This window comes from Canis lupus, chromosome 36 (assembly GCF_048164855.1).
Source record: "Canis lupus baileyi chromosome 36, mCanLup2.hap1, whole genome shotgun sequence".
NCBI classification, from domain to species: domain Eukaryota; kingdom Metazoa; phylum Chordata; class Mammalia; order Carnivora; family Canidae; genus Canis; species Canis lupus.
Window position 1 is genome coordinate 1,204,169 of NC_132873.1, and position 14,620 is coordinate 1,218,788.

Genomic DNA, 14,620 nt, shown 5'->3' on the forward strand with positions numbered 1-14,620 from the left:
CTGCAGCCCCCGTCCCCACATCCTGGGCCTCACCACGTGCCCTGTCCCTGCGGAAACTCGGCTGCCATCCCACGTGTCGGCCCCCTGACCATCCCCCCAAGATGCCGCCGAGATCTCGGAGCAACAGTAGGAAGAGAGGGTGGAAGGCGGGGCAAGGGGGGAGCCCTTCCAACTGCCCATAAGGTAGAAGCACTTTGAGGAAAGATGTTCTTCTAATTTAAAAAAAAAAAAAAAAAAAAAAGGCCCTTGAAATCTTTTTTTTTTTTTTTAAAGATTTATTTATTTATTCATGATAGACAGAGAGAGAGAGAGGCAGAGACACAGGCAGAGGGAGAAGCAGGCTCCATGCTGGGAGCCCGATGCGGGACTCGATCCCGGGACTCCAGGATCGCGCCCTGGGCCAAAGGCAGGCGCCAAACCGCTGAGCCACCCAGGGATCCCCTCTTGAAATCTTTATATTATTTTTGTAAAGATTTATTTGAGAGAGAGTGAGAGAGCGTGATCGAGAGCATGAGCAGGGAGTCAGGGGCAGAGGGAGAGGGAGAGGGCCGACTCAGGGCTCGATCCCAGGACCCCGGAATCCTGACCTGAGCCAAAGGCAGACACTGAACCGACTGAGCCCCCCCAGGTGCCCCTGAAATCTTTTTTGCAGATGTATATCCCGTGCTCATTGCAAAATCTACAAATAAGCCATTGTAATGAGGCAGAAAGTAAATGTCCTGTGCTCCCGTTTCCCGGGGCAAGAACCCTTACTTAGCGGCAGGTCTCTTCCCGGAGACCTGTCATGTGGACACACAAAATACGGCTCTGGGGCCTTTGTGCACACGCAGGGTCATGCTGTGACCGCCCTTCCTTAACCTGCTCTATGCATTAGACAGCGCGTCGTGGAAAACTTCCTGTTGATTCACATGGATTTACTTGATCCCTTCATCTCTGTAATATTCCATGGTCCAAATGTAGTCAAGTATCCTGTGGATATTGTCATATTATTATGTAATATATGTAATCATATATAATATATAATATAAATCTAAAATATAAATAATAAATGAAACAAAAATATATAAGAACATATATAATATGCTATTATGAGAAGCAGGCTCCATGCAGGGAGTCTGATGGACTCGATCCCGGGTCTCCAGGATCATGCCCTGGGCCGAAGGTGGTGCTAAACCGCTGCGCCACCCAGGTGTCCCAATATTATTATAGTATTATACATATCATTACCTTTCTCATGTCGTGAGCACTTCGTGAGCACTCTTGTATGTAAATCTTTAGAAACTGAGTCAGAATTTATAAAGGTACCTCCCTTGGATAGGAGTGGCTGAGTCAAAAACCGTTACAATTTTTTTTTTTTTATGTTTATGGTCATGAATTCAGACATTAAAGACTTTACTTTGAAAAAAGACCACAGAGAATCCCAAATATACACATGCGTGTATGTGTACCTACGTAAATAAATACACGAATATCCGGCATTTTTCCGGCTTCCACTCTCCCGGGTGCTACTCCTGCCTCCCCACGTCACCTCCCTGCGTGGCTGTCTCTGAAGTCTTAGTTCCGCAGACGAAATGTATTCCCGTCCTCACGCATCTGGTTCTCCCGCCACGTTCCGTGTCCCCAGCGGCGGCCCCTCTGCTCGCCCAGCTGATTCCCCCGCACCTTCCCCCCATCAGCTGTCCCCAAGCCCGCTGTGCCACAGCTGGAATGCGGACCCGTCACGACGCGGCGCGGTAGATCTGCTGCTTATTTCCAGGCCCGCATTCCAGTTCCTTCCAAGGTACAACCGAAAACAGTTCCCCGAGAGCTCAGGAAACCCCTAGAGCTACGTGTAGTAGAGGGTAACTGGAGGGATCCTCACCTGTAGGGTTTTCCCGATATTCAACGTTTAAAATACTCTCTCCGTGCGCGCGGCCAAGAGGAGTCCTTAACATTCAGCGAGTCTCGCTACCTCCTCCCCCGCGGGACTTAGGAAGGATCCGAGTACCCTGGGGGCCTTCCAGAACACCTGGGGCATCCCCCAAGTACCGCTTACAGCAGGTGCTAAATCTTCTCCATGTTTTTAACACTTGGTTCTTTGCCTGTTCTCATTAAAGTTTTGTTGATCCCCCTTCGTCTAAGAGGAAACCCTTCTCCTCCGCGTCCCCCTCTCTCGCGTGAGTGAACCTGCTCCCTTCACATCTTTCTCTGCTCCAGCATCAATGAAGAGCCCTCGGGTGGCTTCCCAGGTGCTGACACGTGGAGAGCCTGGCGGGACGTGGTGAGGGAAAGGCGTGGGCCCGTGGCAGGCTCCCTGCCCCGACCCAAGGCTCCGAGTCCCCCTGCCCGGCTTGAGCCCTTCCGCCCGGGAGCCGGGCCCGCTGCAGCAGGCGTGCTTCCTCTCACTGGACTGAGGCTGCGTCTCACCTGCCCGAGCCCCGAGCTGAGTGACCAAGCGCCCCAGGAGACAAGTATTTTACGAAGCTCCTTCCATCCTTAGAGGGACGTTCTTACTATGTTCAAGCCCCCGTGCTGAGCACTGTGCTGCACGTACGGTCCCCTTGAATTTCCAGGGCAGTCCGCTAGGCCACGCACGGTAGCCCATCTTGCAGATAAAGGAAACCAAGCCTTGGAGTCGAGCAACTTGCCCAGTACCTGGAACTGGTGGGTCAGAAGAGGCGGGATTTGAACCCAGATCCTAGAACTCCAGATCTCATGTGTTTACCCCCGGCCCTGGTCCTCTGTGAGATGGTGCTGAGACATCTCGCCCTTTAGTGATCAGGTCCGAAGAGGAGGGCGGTTGTTTGGTCCCTCGCTCCCAGGCAGCCGGCACAGATAAGCACAGACAGAGTGTGCACACAGGTGTCCCGGCCCACGTTTGCCATCAGCCCCTGTGATCAGAAGTGGGAGCCACAGGGCGCCTGGGTGGCTCAGTCGGGTCAGCGTCTGGCTCTTGGTTTTGGCTCAGGTCATGGTCTCGCGGTTGTTTCTCTGACTCCCCCACTGATTTCCCAGGTTCCGTCGACACCGTCGTGACCCACAAAGTAGACGGAAGCTTCCCGGGTCCCGTCCTTGCTTCTTAGGCAGCCCCCAGCCAGAACCAGCCTTGAGTGGTGGGGCCGGGCCGGGCCGGGCCGCGTGGGGTGGCCGCGTGGGGTGGCCGCGGGTAGTCGCAGCCCACGGCCTTCCCGAAGGACGGCCTCCCACGTCAGCCGCGGCTCACAGGCCCGAGCGGCCTGGCTACTCTGTATCATATTTGCTCGCTGCTGACAAAGGCGGGAGCTCGGGGGAGCCTCGGGGTCACCCCCAGAGCCGGCTCACTGAAGTGCCCGGGTCACCACGGTGACTGGCCGGCGCCTTCGCCCAAGAAGACACAGGGGAACCGTGAGAGAAGCTCGCCCTTTCCTCTTGAGCGCGGTCCCCTAGGTCTGGGGCGGGGCGGCCGAGGGGGGCCCTACAGGCGCCTGCCCTGCCTCTGCCCCGATGCCCCCGATGCCCCCGATGCCCCCGGGGCCGCCACCCAGGGCCCGCGCCTCCACCCGCGCCTCCATCCTCCAGCGGGCGGGAGGTCAAGCGCGGGTCGCTGGCTGCGGCGTCCAGCGGCGTCCCCGGATGGCGCTCCGCTCCGCACTGATGGCCGGCTGGTGTCGGGCCGGCTGTGAGGGTCGCGGGCCAACTCCCCGGGCGCCCCCCCTGCACCAGGGCGCGCGCCCCAGCTCCCCCCGGCCCGGCCTGCGTGGCGTGGGGCTGCGGATACCGAGCGGGGTAGGACGGTCCCGTCCAGTCGCTGGGAAGGGAGACAGCGGGCGCTCAGCCTTGGCGCTGGCGCAGGTTAGGGACTTGCGGGGAGCCTGCCTCCACGAGTCACGCCGCCCTGTCTTCTCTGGATGACCCACGTTTTGAGAAGTGCTGGGTCTAAATTGTCCCCAGGTTGCTATTAGCAAGTGCCAATAGCAGGAGGTCTCCAGAAGCCACGGGGACAGTTACCAGATTGGGCGAAGAGAGTGGGAGTGGGCCGGTGGAGGGCGGGGGCCTCGGTGCGCGCCGACACCCAAGTCGGCCCAGGGCCTCCTGGCTCAGCCCCCGCGCGCCTTGGGAAGTCGACGTCTCTAACTGGGGCCTCCCGGCCCGGAGACGGGACGGCTTGTGCCACCTCATGGGGCCCTAAACCCCAAGGCTGCCCGCCTCCCTGCGCGGGCTGAGCGCACCCCGGCGGGGGCAGCGGCGCCCCTTCCTGGCCCCCGGGGTCAGGCTCAGCGTCTGCGGGCCCCTGCGCTCCCGGTGCCTCGTCTCTAGCGAATCTGCTCCGCGGAGGTTATTTTAGTGGCGCCCGAGGGCGGTTTGCGAAGGCGGGTCTCAGTGGAAGGGAGAGGATGCTTCACCAGGGAAGGACGTCCGTCGTCTTTATCTCTGTCCTTCTAAGGAAACTGTTCGGAAAAGAGAGTCGCCCTCTGCCCCTGAAGCTGCCCCCGTGCCCAGCAGACACTCGGGCCACTTCCAGAATCGTCAGGGACACCCTGAACCTGCCTCTGATCTCTCTAGGGTCCACAAGCACCCCCAATGATCTCTGGTACAACTTCATTGAGCTCCCCTACCACGGCGAGAGCATCAGCATGCTGATCGCGCTGCCCACCGAGAGCTCCACCCCGCTGTCGGCCATCGTCCCGCACATCAGCACCAAGACCATAGACAGCTGGATGAGCGCCATGGTGCCCAAGAGGGTGCAGGTCATCTTGCCCAAGTAAGTGCTCCCCGCCCCTGACGAGAAAACCACGGGAGTGCTCAGCACCCGGCAGCGGACAACGTGAGGCTAAGGAATGGCACATCCTAGCTCCCAAAGCCTGATTGACTTTGCAGAAATTGTGCAGTGGGAATACAAGGCTCTGCTTTTGTAGGAGCTTCCTCCCCGCCCCCCATGCATCTCATGTGCAGCGTTAAGGATAATGGGAGAGGAGGGACACAGGCAGCCTGACCTCTGAGTCTCCCAAGACCTCAAGGTCCTTGTACCATTTTGAGGGATTTTCACATATCGAATTTTGTTCAAAAGAGTGAAAAACACACATATAACGACACAGTACAGGTTAGGAGTGTTTCCAGTGTTTTGATAAGGAGATTCATGTCCATCTTCTTAAGTTTTAGCTGGGAGTTCCTGAAGACCAAGGTCCAAAATCTACATGGTAAGGAAATACTTGAAACCATCTAGGCAGAGTTCTTACACTAGCGTCATACTATGGCAGTTCTTTATCACACCCTAAATGTGCAATATTGGTGGAATTGGAACTGTTATGACTCGAAACCAAGGGGCAGGGACACCTGGGGGGCTCAGTGGCTGAGCGTCTGCCTTCAGCCCAGGGCGTGACCCTGGGGTCCTGGGATCGAGTCCCACATCGGGCTCCCTGCATGGAGCCTGCTTCTCCCTCTGCCTGTGTCTCTGCCTCTCTGTCTCTGTGTTTCTCGTGAATAAATAAATAAGATCTTTTAAAAAGACCCAAAGGGCAAGTAATCCCAGATTCTGCTTGAATTCCTAAATTTCTGAATACTTTACCCAGATCTGTGAAATGGGCAGTGAACATCCCCTGTCTGTGATCATGCTACCCAATGCCCAGAGCTTTCAACCAGCCACGTCTCGGGGGGGGGGGGGGGAGATACCTTCCAGTTCTAATAGCTTTCAATTCTCCAGTCGCTGAGTATAATCAGAGGAGTGCACATATAACAAGGATTAGTAATCCTCCCAAGATTTTCTTTTATTGTGGAAATGAGCCTTCATGTAGGCAGCACATGATATAAATGAGTAAGGTGGTAGGCGTGCAGATAGGAGGACATGACAGGTAAAGCACAATTATAATGGTAAATGATCATTAGAGCCCATCTGCGATGAAAATCTGCTCACCTACCCTTAATGCTCTTCCGCCAAATGGGAGAAAACCTGGTGAAACATCCTCTGACGATAAGTTCAACGGCTGGCATTTACGTCAGTATGGCCGTCAAGCCAAGTCACAGGAATCCAAGAAACTCTCGTGACCCCCAAACAGAATGCATTGTCACCGATGCCTGAGGTTTGTTCCTATCTTGATAGTAAAATGCTTTAAAAATCCCGACGAGAATGAGCAGGAATGTGTCTCCTCTCTTGACCATCCCTGATACCAACAAGGATCATTTTTACGGCAGCCACGATGACAGCCATTTGGTTGGAAATGGGGGAAATCTGTAGACATCCCACTCAATATTCCAGGTATTGCCCCCTCAGCGTAAAGGAAAGTGCTCCTGCAGATCTCCCTGAGAACTGGAATGGGGGGAGGGAGGGTGGTTGCACCTGAGGGTCAGGCTACCCTTGTTCAGGATTGCTGGGTTCCTGCTCATTTTGCCAGCTAAGTGTCTGAGAGATGTGTTGCTCTCTACTTAAATCTCGGAACTACAGCTTAAGATACCATTTAGATTGGTATTCAGAGCGCACTTGAAAAAGAAATCGGTTTATCAACATTCCCCCACCTGCGCTGATTATATCATTTTACATCTTTTATGGTATAATGATTTCCCCCCTTATTTTCTCCTTTCCTGCCAGGTTCACAGCCGTAGCACAAACAGACCTGAAGGAGCCACTGAAAGCTCTCGGCATCACAGAGATGTTTGATCCATCAAAAGCGAATTTTGCAAAAATAACAAGTAGGTTCAATTTAAAACTCATTCCTTAACTTGAGGACTGTGTTACAAGCTGGGTCTCTGATTTTTTTTTCAGAAAGCAAAGGTCAGGGGTGCCTGGGTGGCTCAGTCCATTAAGCATCCAACTCTTGATTTTTGGCTCAGGTCATGAACTTAGGGTTGTGAGATCGAGCCCCATGTTGGGCTCCAGGCCGGTGCAGAGTCTGAGGATTCTCTCTCCCATTCCTCCTCCCCCTGCACAAATTCTCTCTCTCTCTCTCTCTTTCTAAAATAAATAAATAAATAAATAAATAAATAAATAAATAAATAAATAAATAAATCTTTAAATTTAAGAAAAAGAAAGAAAAGATCCAAATTAGGAGTATGTTGCCCTAAAACTCTCCAAGATTTAATCTGATTTATCACCAAATGCTGCTGTTCATCGTCAGTCCTTTAAATCAGCAGAAATCATTCATCCCCACGTTTCACACGCACATTTCACATGAGGCCCAAGTGACTCTACAGATAGAGAAGACCTTCGTGTATCGTCTTTATTACATAAAAATTTAGCTCTTACTTAGATGTAAGTTACTTTATCAGACACAAATTATTCCCCTGTTTGAAAAATCAAGATTTTTAAACTCTCAGACACTTGCTTCCATCAAACCGTAACAGGCAAGCAGTATGTCCGGATACGTGTTTTGGCGTTTAATGCCCATTATCCCGAAATAATATAAATTCATAGGGGTCTGATTAGAACCATTCTTTGCCAAAGCATCTAAGACGAAGCTAGCATCGTATCGCTTCGTTTGCCAACATATGTACCTTTCCCTGGAGTGATGTTCAATCGTCAGTTCTTGGTCCTTCTCGGTTGGAGCACGGCAGCCTCCTTCCAGAGAAAAGTTATGGCTTAGACGTTATTTGTGCTCCTTTTGTGTTCCTCCCCTCGAGAAGTTCATCACTAACCTGGGAGGCCTGCAGGTGAGCACTTGTGCACCCATCCCAGGGCCAGACCTGACCTCCCTGGCGGACGTGCAGCTTCAGGGATGTTCTGACGCTCTTTGGTCCTTGGACGACCAAACTCATCCCCGTGCCAGCAGCGTGAGCATCCCCTGGGGGCTTGTTTGAAGGGGGCATTTTTGAGTGTCACCCAGACAGACTAAATCGGAATCACGTTAGCAGGACTCCTCAGCTCAGGGAAGTTGAAGAGCATCGTTTCAACCTGTGCTTTCCCCTCCTGGGTTCTCTTCTGTGGCCCGTGTTCCGCACAGTGGCTCTGGGGAGTTTGCAGGTGCTTGGGCGGACGACCAGGTGCCTGAGATTCTCCGGGGTCTGATGTTTAACCTGCTGGTGACCTACACCCTGCAGACATCCCCCTCGTTCCCCATCGTCCGAGCTGGAGCCCCGCGCCGGTGCAGACAGTTGAAAACCAAGTGACAAGGAAGGTGCTTTTTCCCTCTCCCTCCAGATCTTCGTCCCATCAAGGCCAGCATTAACTTCCGTTTGCATTTTCCTCTAATGCTATAGCCAGTGAGAATTGCTGGGGTGAGAAGGCTGTGCTGAGGAGGAAAGGGAATTCACTAGAAGGTTTCTGAGGCACAATTGCCGTTCTGAGTCTGGTTCTGAACCTTCCTTACACTCCTCTCACTAATACGGCCACGTGCCGAGTAGCTTTTGTTGTGAGAAGCCAGCGCTTCCTCTCCCACTAACCAGCCACGTGATCTGAGGGCAGATTTCTTAACACTCCAGCCCTCAGTTTACCCTTCCACACGTGCCAGCTGAAATCCTCTCCAGACGTGACGTTCTGTGAGTGACAAATAATATTATTGTCTCTTGCTGCTTCTTGGAAAACAGGCTTCCTTTTTAAAGCTCTGCTCTTTTTATTTCTCTATGCAATTCTCAGAGGTCAGAGTTGAATTGCTAGAGGCCCAAACGCATTCAGGGCGGGTGTTGCCCTCCTCAGAAGTGGTATCACAGTTCGCTTAGCAGAGACTGAAATTCACAGCAGGTGACAGTCACCCTCCAGCCTTCAATCACCAGACTGTAAGAGGTCGCTTCTCCTGACACCTTTCAAGAACCGGAAATTGCCATGGATTGGAAGTTACCTTCCCCAGCCCAACAGATGGCCTGCCTATCACATAAATGCTGTGTCTGGTTTCTTTTCTGGAAACAGGGTCAGAAAACCTGCACGTGTCTCACATCTTGCAGAAAGCAAAAATCGAAGTCAGCGAAGACGGAACCAAAGCTTCAGCAGCAACAAGTAAGATCGGACTTGGGAGGCCGGGGCAGGGGCCAGGGGCTGGGCCAGAGGCCAGGGGGCTGGGGCAGGGGCCAGGGGCTGGGACAGGGGCCAGGGGGCTGGGGCAGGGGCCAGGGGTGAGGCTCTCCCATCCCTCAGCAAATGTAATGAACCACCCCCCACCCCCACCCTAGGCATGTGGGCTCCCGCCCAGATGATGGTGGAGGTGAATGTAGACAGTGAGGACCCGCCTCCTGGAGGCTCTGACTGTTTCATTCAGTAGAGCCCTCAGTGTGTGCCTTTCCCCAGGACGTTCCCCTAGGACAAGAGTGGACAATGTTTTCCTATAAAGCGCTAAGCCCATGGGCATGGCTGGGTCCCAGGAAAGCTTTATTTCTTTTTTCTTTTTTTTTTTTTTAAGATTTTATTTATTTATTCATGAGAGACACACAGAGAGGCAGAGACACAGGCAGAGGGAGAAGCAGGCTCCATGCAGGGAGCCCAATGGGGGACTCAATCCCCAGACCCCAGGGTCAGGCCCTAGGCAGAAGGCAGATGCTCGACCCCTGAGCCCCCGGGGCCCCAAGAAGCTTTATTTCTAAAAGTGGGATCTGACCGTCAGACCAGCCCCGGGAACACTGGTGGCTGAGCCCTACTCTGGAAGCTTTGAGCCTGCTCTAGAGTCGAAGCGGGCAGCGGGTGTAGCCACCGGGGGTGGACAGCACGGGCCCTGCAGCTCCCTGGGTGAGCAGAACACTTGTCTGTTCTCTCCTCTGCTTTACATAAGGGAGGAGAAAACAGACCGGTGTAGGCTGCCGCCCGCGCCCCTAATTGCCCACCTGAGGTCAGGGGAGGAGGTCCGGCGGCCCAGCCGGGGTTGTAAGTGGGTCACATATTTCTGGTCATTAAGGGGCACCGCTTCTGCTCCAAATAGACACTTTATTGCCTTTCTAGAATAAACATTTAATTTGTAACGCTTTAAAATAGCACTACACACAAAGACCTCCACTAAGAGTCCTTAGGATTTTTAAGACGCCTTTCGTCTTCTTTCTGGGTAATTGTAAGTCAGAGCCGAATTTCCAGTTACCGATTTTGCCCATCGGGGTAACTACGGGGCCTGGTGCAGTTGGCGGGGCACTCGGGGAACACTTAGCAAGAACGTGAAGATGGTGGCCCCGAGCCCCGTGGGCTTCTCCCGAGCGTGACCGCTGGGTCGCGGGCAGGGCTCTGCGGGGGGCAGGCGGGCCCGAGCCCCAGGAGTCCCCTCTGAGATGGAGGGCGGCCCCCCCGAGCCCCCCCCCCCGCGGCCCCCGAGGTCGCCCTGCCCGTGTGCTCGCCGCCGTGCGCCCAGCCGCCCCGTCTTGGGGACCCTCGGGCCCTCGAGCAGACTTAAGTACCTTGGGGCTTGGGGCGTCAGCGCAGGGCCCTCGGGGCGCAGTCCCGCCGACGCCCACCGACCTGATGGGCTTTCAGCTCTGCTGGGGGAGCGTCCACCACGGCACAGGTGCAGTGCTTGTCTGGCGTCGCGCCCCGCCCTGCAGGGCCCTGTCCCAGGCTGGGGAAGGGGGACCGCCGGGCCGAGGGGAGGAAGCGTGTTGGGCCCCGGGGCCCACGGAACTGCGTGGGGCCGTCTGCACACAGGCTGGAACAGCGGCCCGGGCCGAGACCCGGGAGAAGAGGCCTCCGGGCGCAGAGGCACAGGGGAAGCGGTTGACAGGCAGGGCGCAGGACGGATGTGGCGAGGCCCGCGGGACCGGGGCCCCAGCACGGTGGGTGGTGTGCGTGCAGCACAGCTTCAGGGGCACCCTGGGGCTCAGCGGCCGATCGGGGCCCTCGGCCCAGGGCGTGACCCCGGGTCCGGATCGAGTCCCACGTGGGGTCCTGCAGGGAGCCTGCCTCTCCCTCGGCCTGTGTCTCCACCTCTCCCTGGGTCTCTCATGGATAACTACATGAAATCTTAAAAAAAGAAAAAAAAAAAAAAAGAACAGTAAATAATAACAGTGAGCGTGCAGCAGGTGTTCCAGTGACAAGCACTGTTCCAGGAGCATGTAATAGGCTTCCTGTCCTTTAACGGCCATAAAAACCCTCCGAGGGATCCCTGGGTGGCGCAGCGGTTTGGCACCTGCCTTTGGCCCAGGGCGCGATCCTGGAGACCCGGGATCGAATCCCACGTCGGGCTCCCGGTGCATGGAGCCTGCTTCTCCCTCTGCCTGTGTCTCTGCGCCTCTCTCTCTCTCTGTGATATCATAAATAAATAAAAATTAAAAAAAAAAAAAAAAACCCTCCGAGCGAGGACACTCATTAGAGAGGTTGGTAGCCGCGTGGACCGGGCCGGAGCAGCCCCACACCGGCCGGCCGCGGCCTCCACCGGGTGTACAACACATTTTCTTTTTCCCCGTAGCCGCGATTCTCATCGCAAGGTCGTCACCTCCCTGGTTCATAGTGGACCGGCCTTTCCTGTTTTTCATCCGACACAATCCCACAGGTAAGGGTCCCTCCCTCCCGGTGTTTGCAGGCCCAGGCCGTGGAGCCCAGGCTGTGGACCCAAGCCAGCCCCAGCCCTGCTTCTCTTCCCTCAACCGTCGCCAACACTGAGGAATAGAAGCCGCCCCCCCCCCAAGGAGAGAAGAAGCAGCCCGCAGCTCTGTTTCTGGAGTGTAATAGAATCTTCTAAACACTGATTTTAGGTTTATTGGTCCTGTTGGGTTTTGGCGTAGATAGCGAGCTCCGCAGCCCTGGTGGGGATTTTTGACAGCTACTGATTTTTTGTCCACATTTTTGCAAATGCAGCAGTTAAATTTTATAAGAAGCTACATGTCCTCAACCTCCGTAAGCCCCCCTATTGTCACGGCCCGAGAACTGTTAATTCGATGGGTCTTGGCTCTGCAAGTCACGGGTTTGAGGTTGGCTCTGCCCTTTTAGCTTCATCTCTAAAACGCAAATAACAGTAGTTTCTACCTCGTGGCCCAATCCTGAGGAGTACGGAAGGTTGTCCTTGTAGAAGGAGGTTGGCTTCACGTTGGTCCAGAGTAGAAACTCACACATTTCAGCATCTACTCTTTTTTTAATCAGTAGCACAACCTGGTTCATCATCCTTTTGTCCCGTTGCATCTGTAGCGTCACAGTTCGCAGGCCTCTTTCACGGCAGTCCAGTTCGGGAGCCTCAGGCCACATGTGACTATTTGACTGTAACTCTTAATTAATGAAAAATGAAATATAATTTGAAAATCAGTTTCTTAGGCCATGTTTTTGGGGCTGAAGGGCCATGTGGGGCTAGTGGCTACTGTGTCAGACAATGGGAATACGGACCATTTCCATCACTGCAGAAGGTTTTCTTGGACCGCGGTGCTTGAGAACAGTAGGTTGGTTAATCGCAGCCTAGGGACTGTCCCTGAAACACGCCTTCTAGCTTATTCTAGGAATGTTTTTCATAGAGTTATGCCTTGCTTTAATCCTGCAGGTGCCGTCTTGTTCATGGGGCAGATCTACAAACCCTGAAGAGTGTGAGAGAGAAACCAGGCAGAGCAAAGGCTCCTTTGGGGCGAAAACAAGACTCTTTTCCTGCATCTTTCACAGTTCAGTTAAATATTTTTGTACATTACTTTCTTTTTTCAGAACTAGTTCTTAGGAACAGAGACTGAGTGACGCAGGCATTTCGGTTCTGGGAGATTTATCAAAGGGAAAAAGGGGCGGACGGCTGGAGCACTGTACTGACAAATGAAAAGAAAGGCTTCAAAAAGGTCTAAAAAAAAAAATCCTTTAAACTACTGAGCTAACCCTCTTGAGTATTTACTGTCCAGTTCAGGAGTTTTGTTTTGTTTTGTTTACATGTGTGGCAAATCAGTGTGATAGGAGGGGGAAAAATGAAAAAAAAAAAAAAAAAACCCCACCTGCAACAACACATTTTATGGTAGCTTTTACTTTTTTATGAAAAGAATATTATTGGCCGTTTTAATTCTTTCGTTTTGGTCCCATCCAAAGTCTTGATAGTAAGCATTATTTTGGGGGTAGAAATAGTGAAATCTCTAGCCTCTTTGTGTGTTTTTGTTGTTGTTGTTTTATATAATGCATGTATTCACTAAAATAAAGTTTAAAAAACTAATGTCTTGCTAGACAAGGTTTGCTGTTGTGCAGTGTGCCTGTCACTACTGGTCTGTACTCTATGGATTTGCATTTTTGTATTTTGTACAAAGTAAAAATAAAGTGTTATGAGTAGTAAAAAAAAAAAAAAAAATCCTTTCCCTGTGATTGAAAATACGACGGAAGAAACGGAGCCCTTTAGAAATACTGAAACTTCGGGACGCCTGGGAGTCTCAGTGGTTGAGCATCTGCCTTTGGCCCAGGTCATGATCCCGGGGTCCTGGGATCGAGTCCCACATCGGGATCTCTGCATGGAGCCTGCTTCTCCCTCTGCCTGCGTCTCTGCCTCTCTCTGTGTCTCTCATGAATAAATACATAACATCTTTAAAAATAAATAACTAAAAAATAAATAAAAATACTGAAACTTCTACTAACCTTTGCACGTGGGCAAGTCAACCCAAAGGCCCTGGCCTCTCCTGCCCTCTCCCTGTCATGCAGGCCACCCAGTGCATCCCCTGCTGCACCCTCAGCTTGCAGGCCACCGCCCAGGCGCAGAGGCGTAGCTACTGTGCAGTCCCAGCCGCGTCCCGGCAGTGGCTCCCCCAGGCCAGGGCTCTGGGTGTTCCCAGCAAAGAGCAGGGTTTTCAGCAAAATGAGGTCACTGGGTCCTGAGACACTTTGAACACAGAGTGACCAGTGCATGTTTCGCTCTTGGTGATCGGCTGGAGTGTCTGTTTCCTGATAGGACAAGATTTTTCATTTTGTTTTTGGAGAACTCCTCATGATTTTAAGGTCACCATTTTTTATTTGCCCGATTTGTGGTCATCGCTTCTGCTTTACTCATTTCCTAAAGGTCTGAGTCATCTTCATCAGAATGGTTTAAAATATGTATCAAAACTTGGGGCGCCCGGGCAGCCCAGTCGGTGAAGCGTCTGCCCTCCCACGGGGTCCTGGGGTCGGCCGGCATCAGGCTCCCTGCTCAGCAGGGGAGCCTGCTTCTCCATCTCCCTCTGCCTGTGCTCTTCCACTCTCTCTGCCAAATAAATCTTTTTTAAAAAGTATCAGAACTTGAGGGATCCCTTGGTGGTTCAGCAGTTGAGCATCTGCCTTCTGCCCAGGGCGAGACCCCGGGGTCCCGGGATTGAGTCCCATGTCGGGCTCCCTGCATGGAGCCTGCTTCTCCCTCTGCCTGTGTCTCCACCTCTCTCTCTCTCTCTCTGTCTCTCATGGATAAATAAAATCTTTTAAAAATAAATAAATAAAGTATCAGAATTTAAAAACTTTTTTTAAAGACCTATGAGCTCTACTCATTCATCACTCTTTATACATCAACATTAAAGCTTTACACTCAACACTCCAACAATTTGTCATCTGTGATTCTTATTTGTCAAGCGGGCTGTGCTTTGCTGTTTCCAACTATTCAAGGATGGGTACTTTGGTTAGCCAGGAGAGAAAGGAAAGTGGTGTGAGGGGGCTGGGGGCGGTAATCGCTTTCCTTAATTAAGAGTAAGTGCCAAAAGCGTATTTTGAAGGGTTGACACAGACTACTTGTGCTCTAGCAAACATGCTGGTGTAGTCATTAAGGCCTTCTACAGCCAGCGTCGCTCATTTTCTGGTTTTCTGGTCCCATTCTATTTGGTCATTCTGAACAGTCTTAGAAATAGTGTTAGCAGTGATCCAAGA

General features: G+C 52.7%; 1 protein-coding gene across 2 annotated transcripts in view; it reads left to right on the forward strand.

The window, feature by feature from the left end:
- Positions 1–12,959, forward strand: part of SERPINE2 (serpin family E member 2) — a 57,061-nt gene extending 44,102 nt beyond the window's left edge. For both annotated transcript variants that reach the window (XM_072813466.1, XM_072813467.1), the window contains exons 5-9: positions 4,522–4,720; positions 6,542–6,642; positions 8,792–8,878; positions 11,259–11,342; positions 12,318–12,959. In XM_072813466.1, the coding sequence (XP_072669567.1) occupies positions 4,522–4,720; positions 6,542–6,642; positions 8,792–8,878; positions 11,259–11,342; positions 12,318–12,355 (509 nt within the window). In that variant the 3' untranslated portion in view covers positions 12,356–12,959. The remainder of the gene's footprint in view (positions 1–4,521; positions 4,721–6,541; positions 6,643–8,791; positions 8,879–11,258; positions 11,343–12,317) is intronic.
- Positions 12,960–14,620: the final 1,661 nt, after the last annotated feature.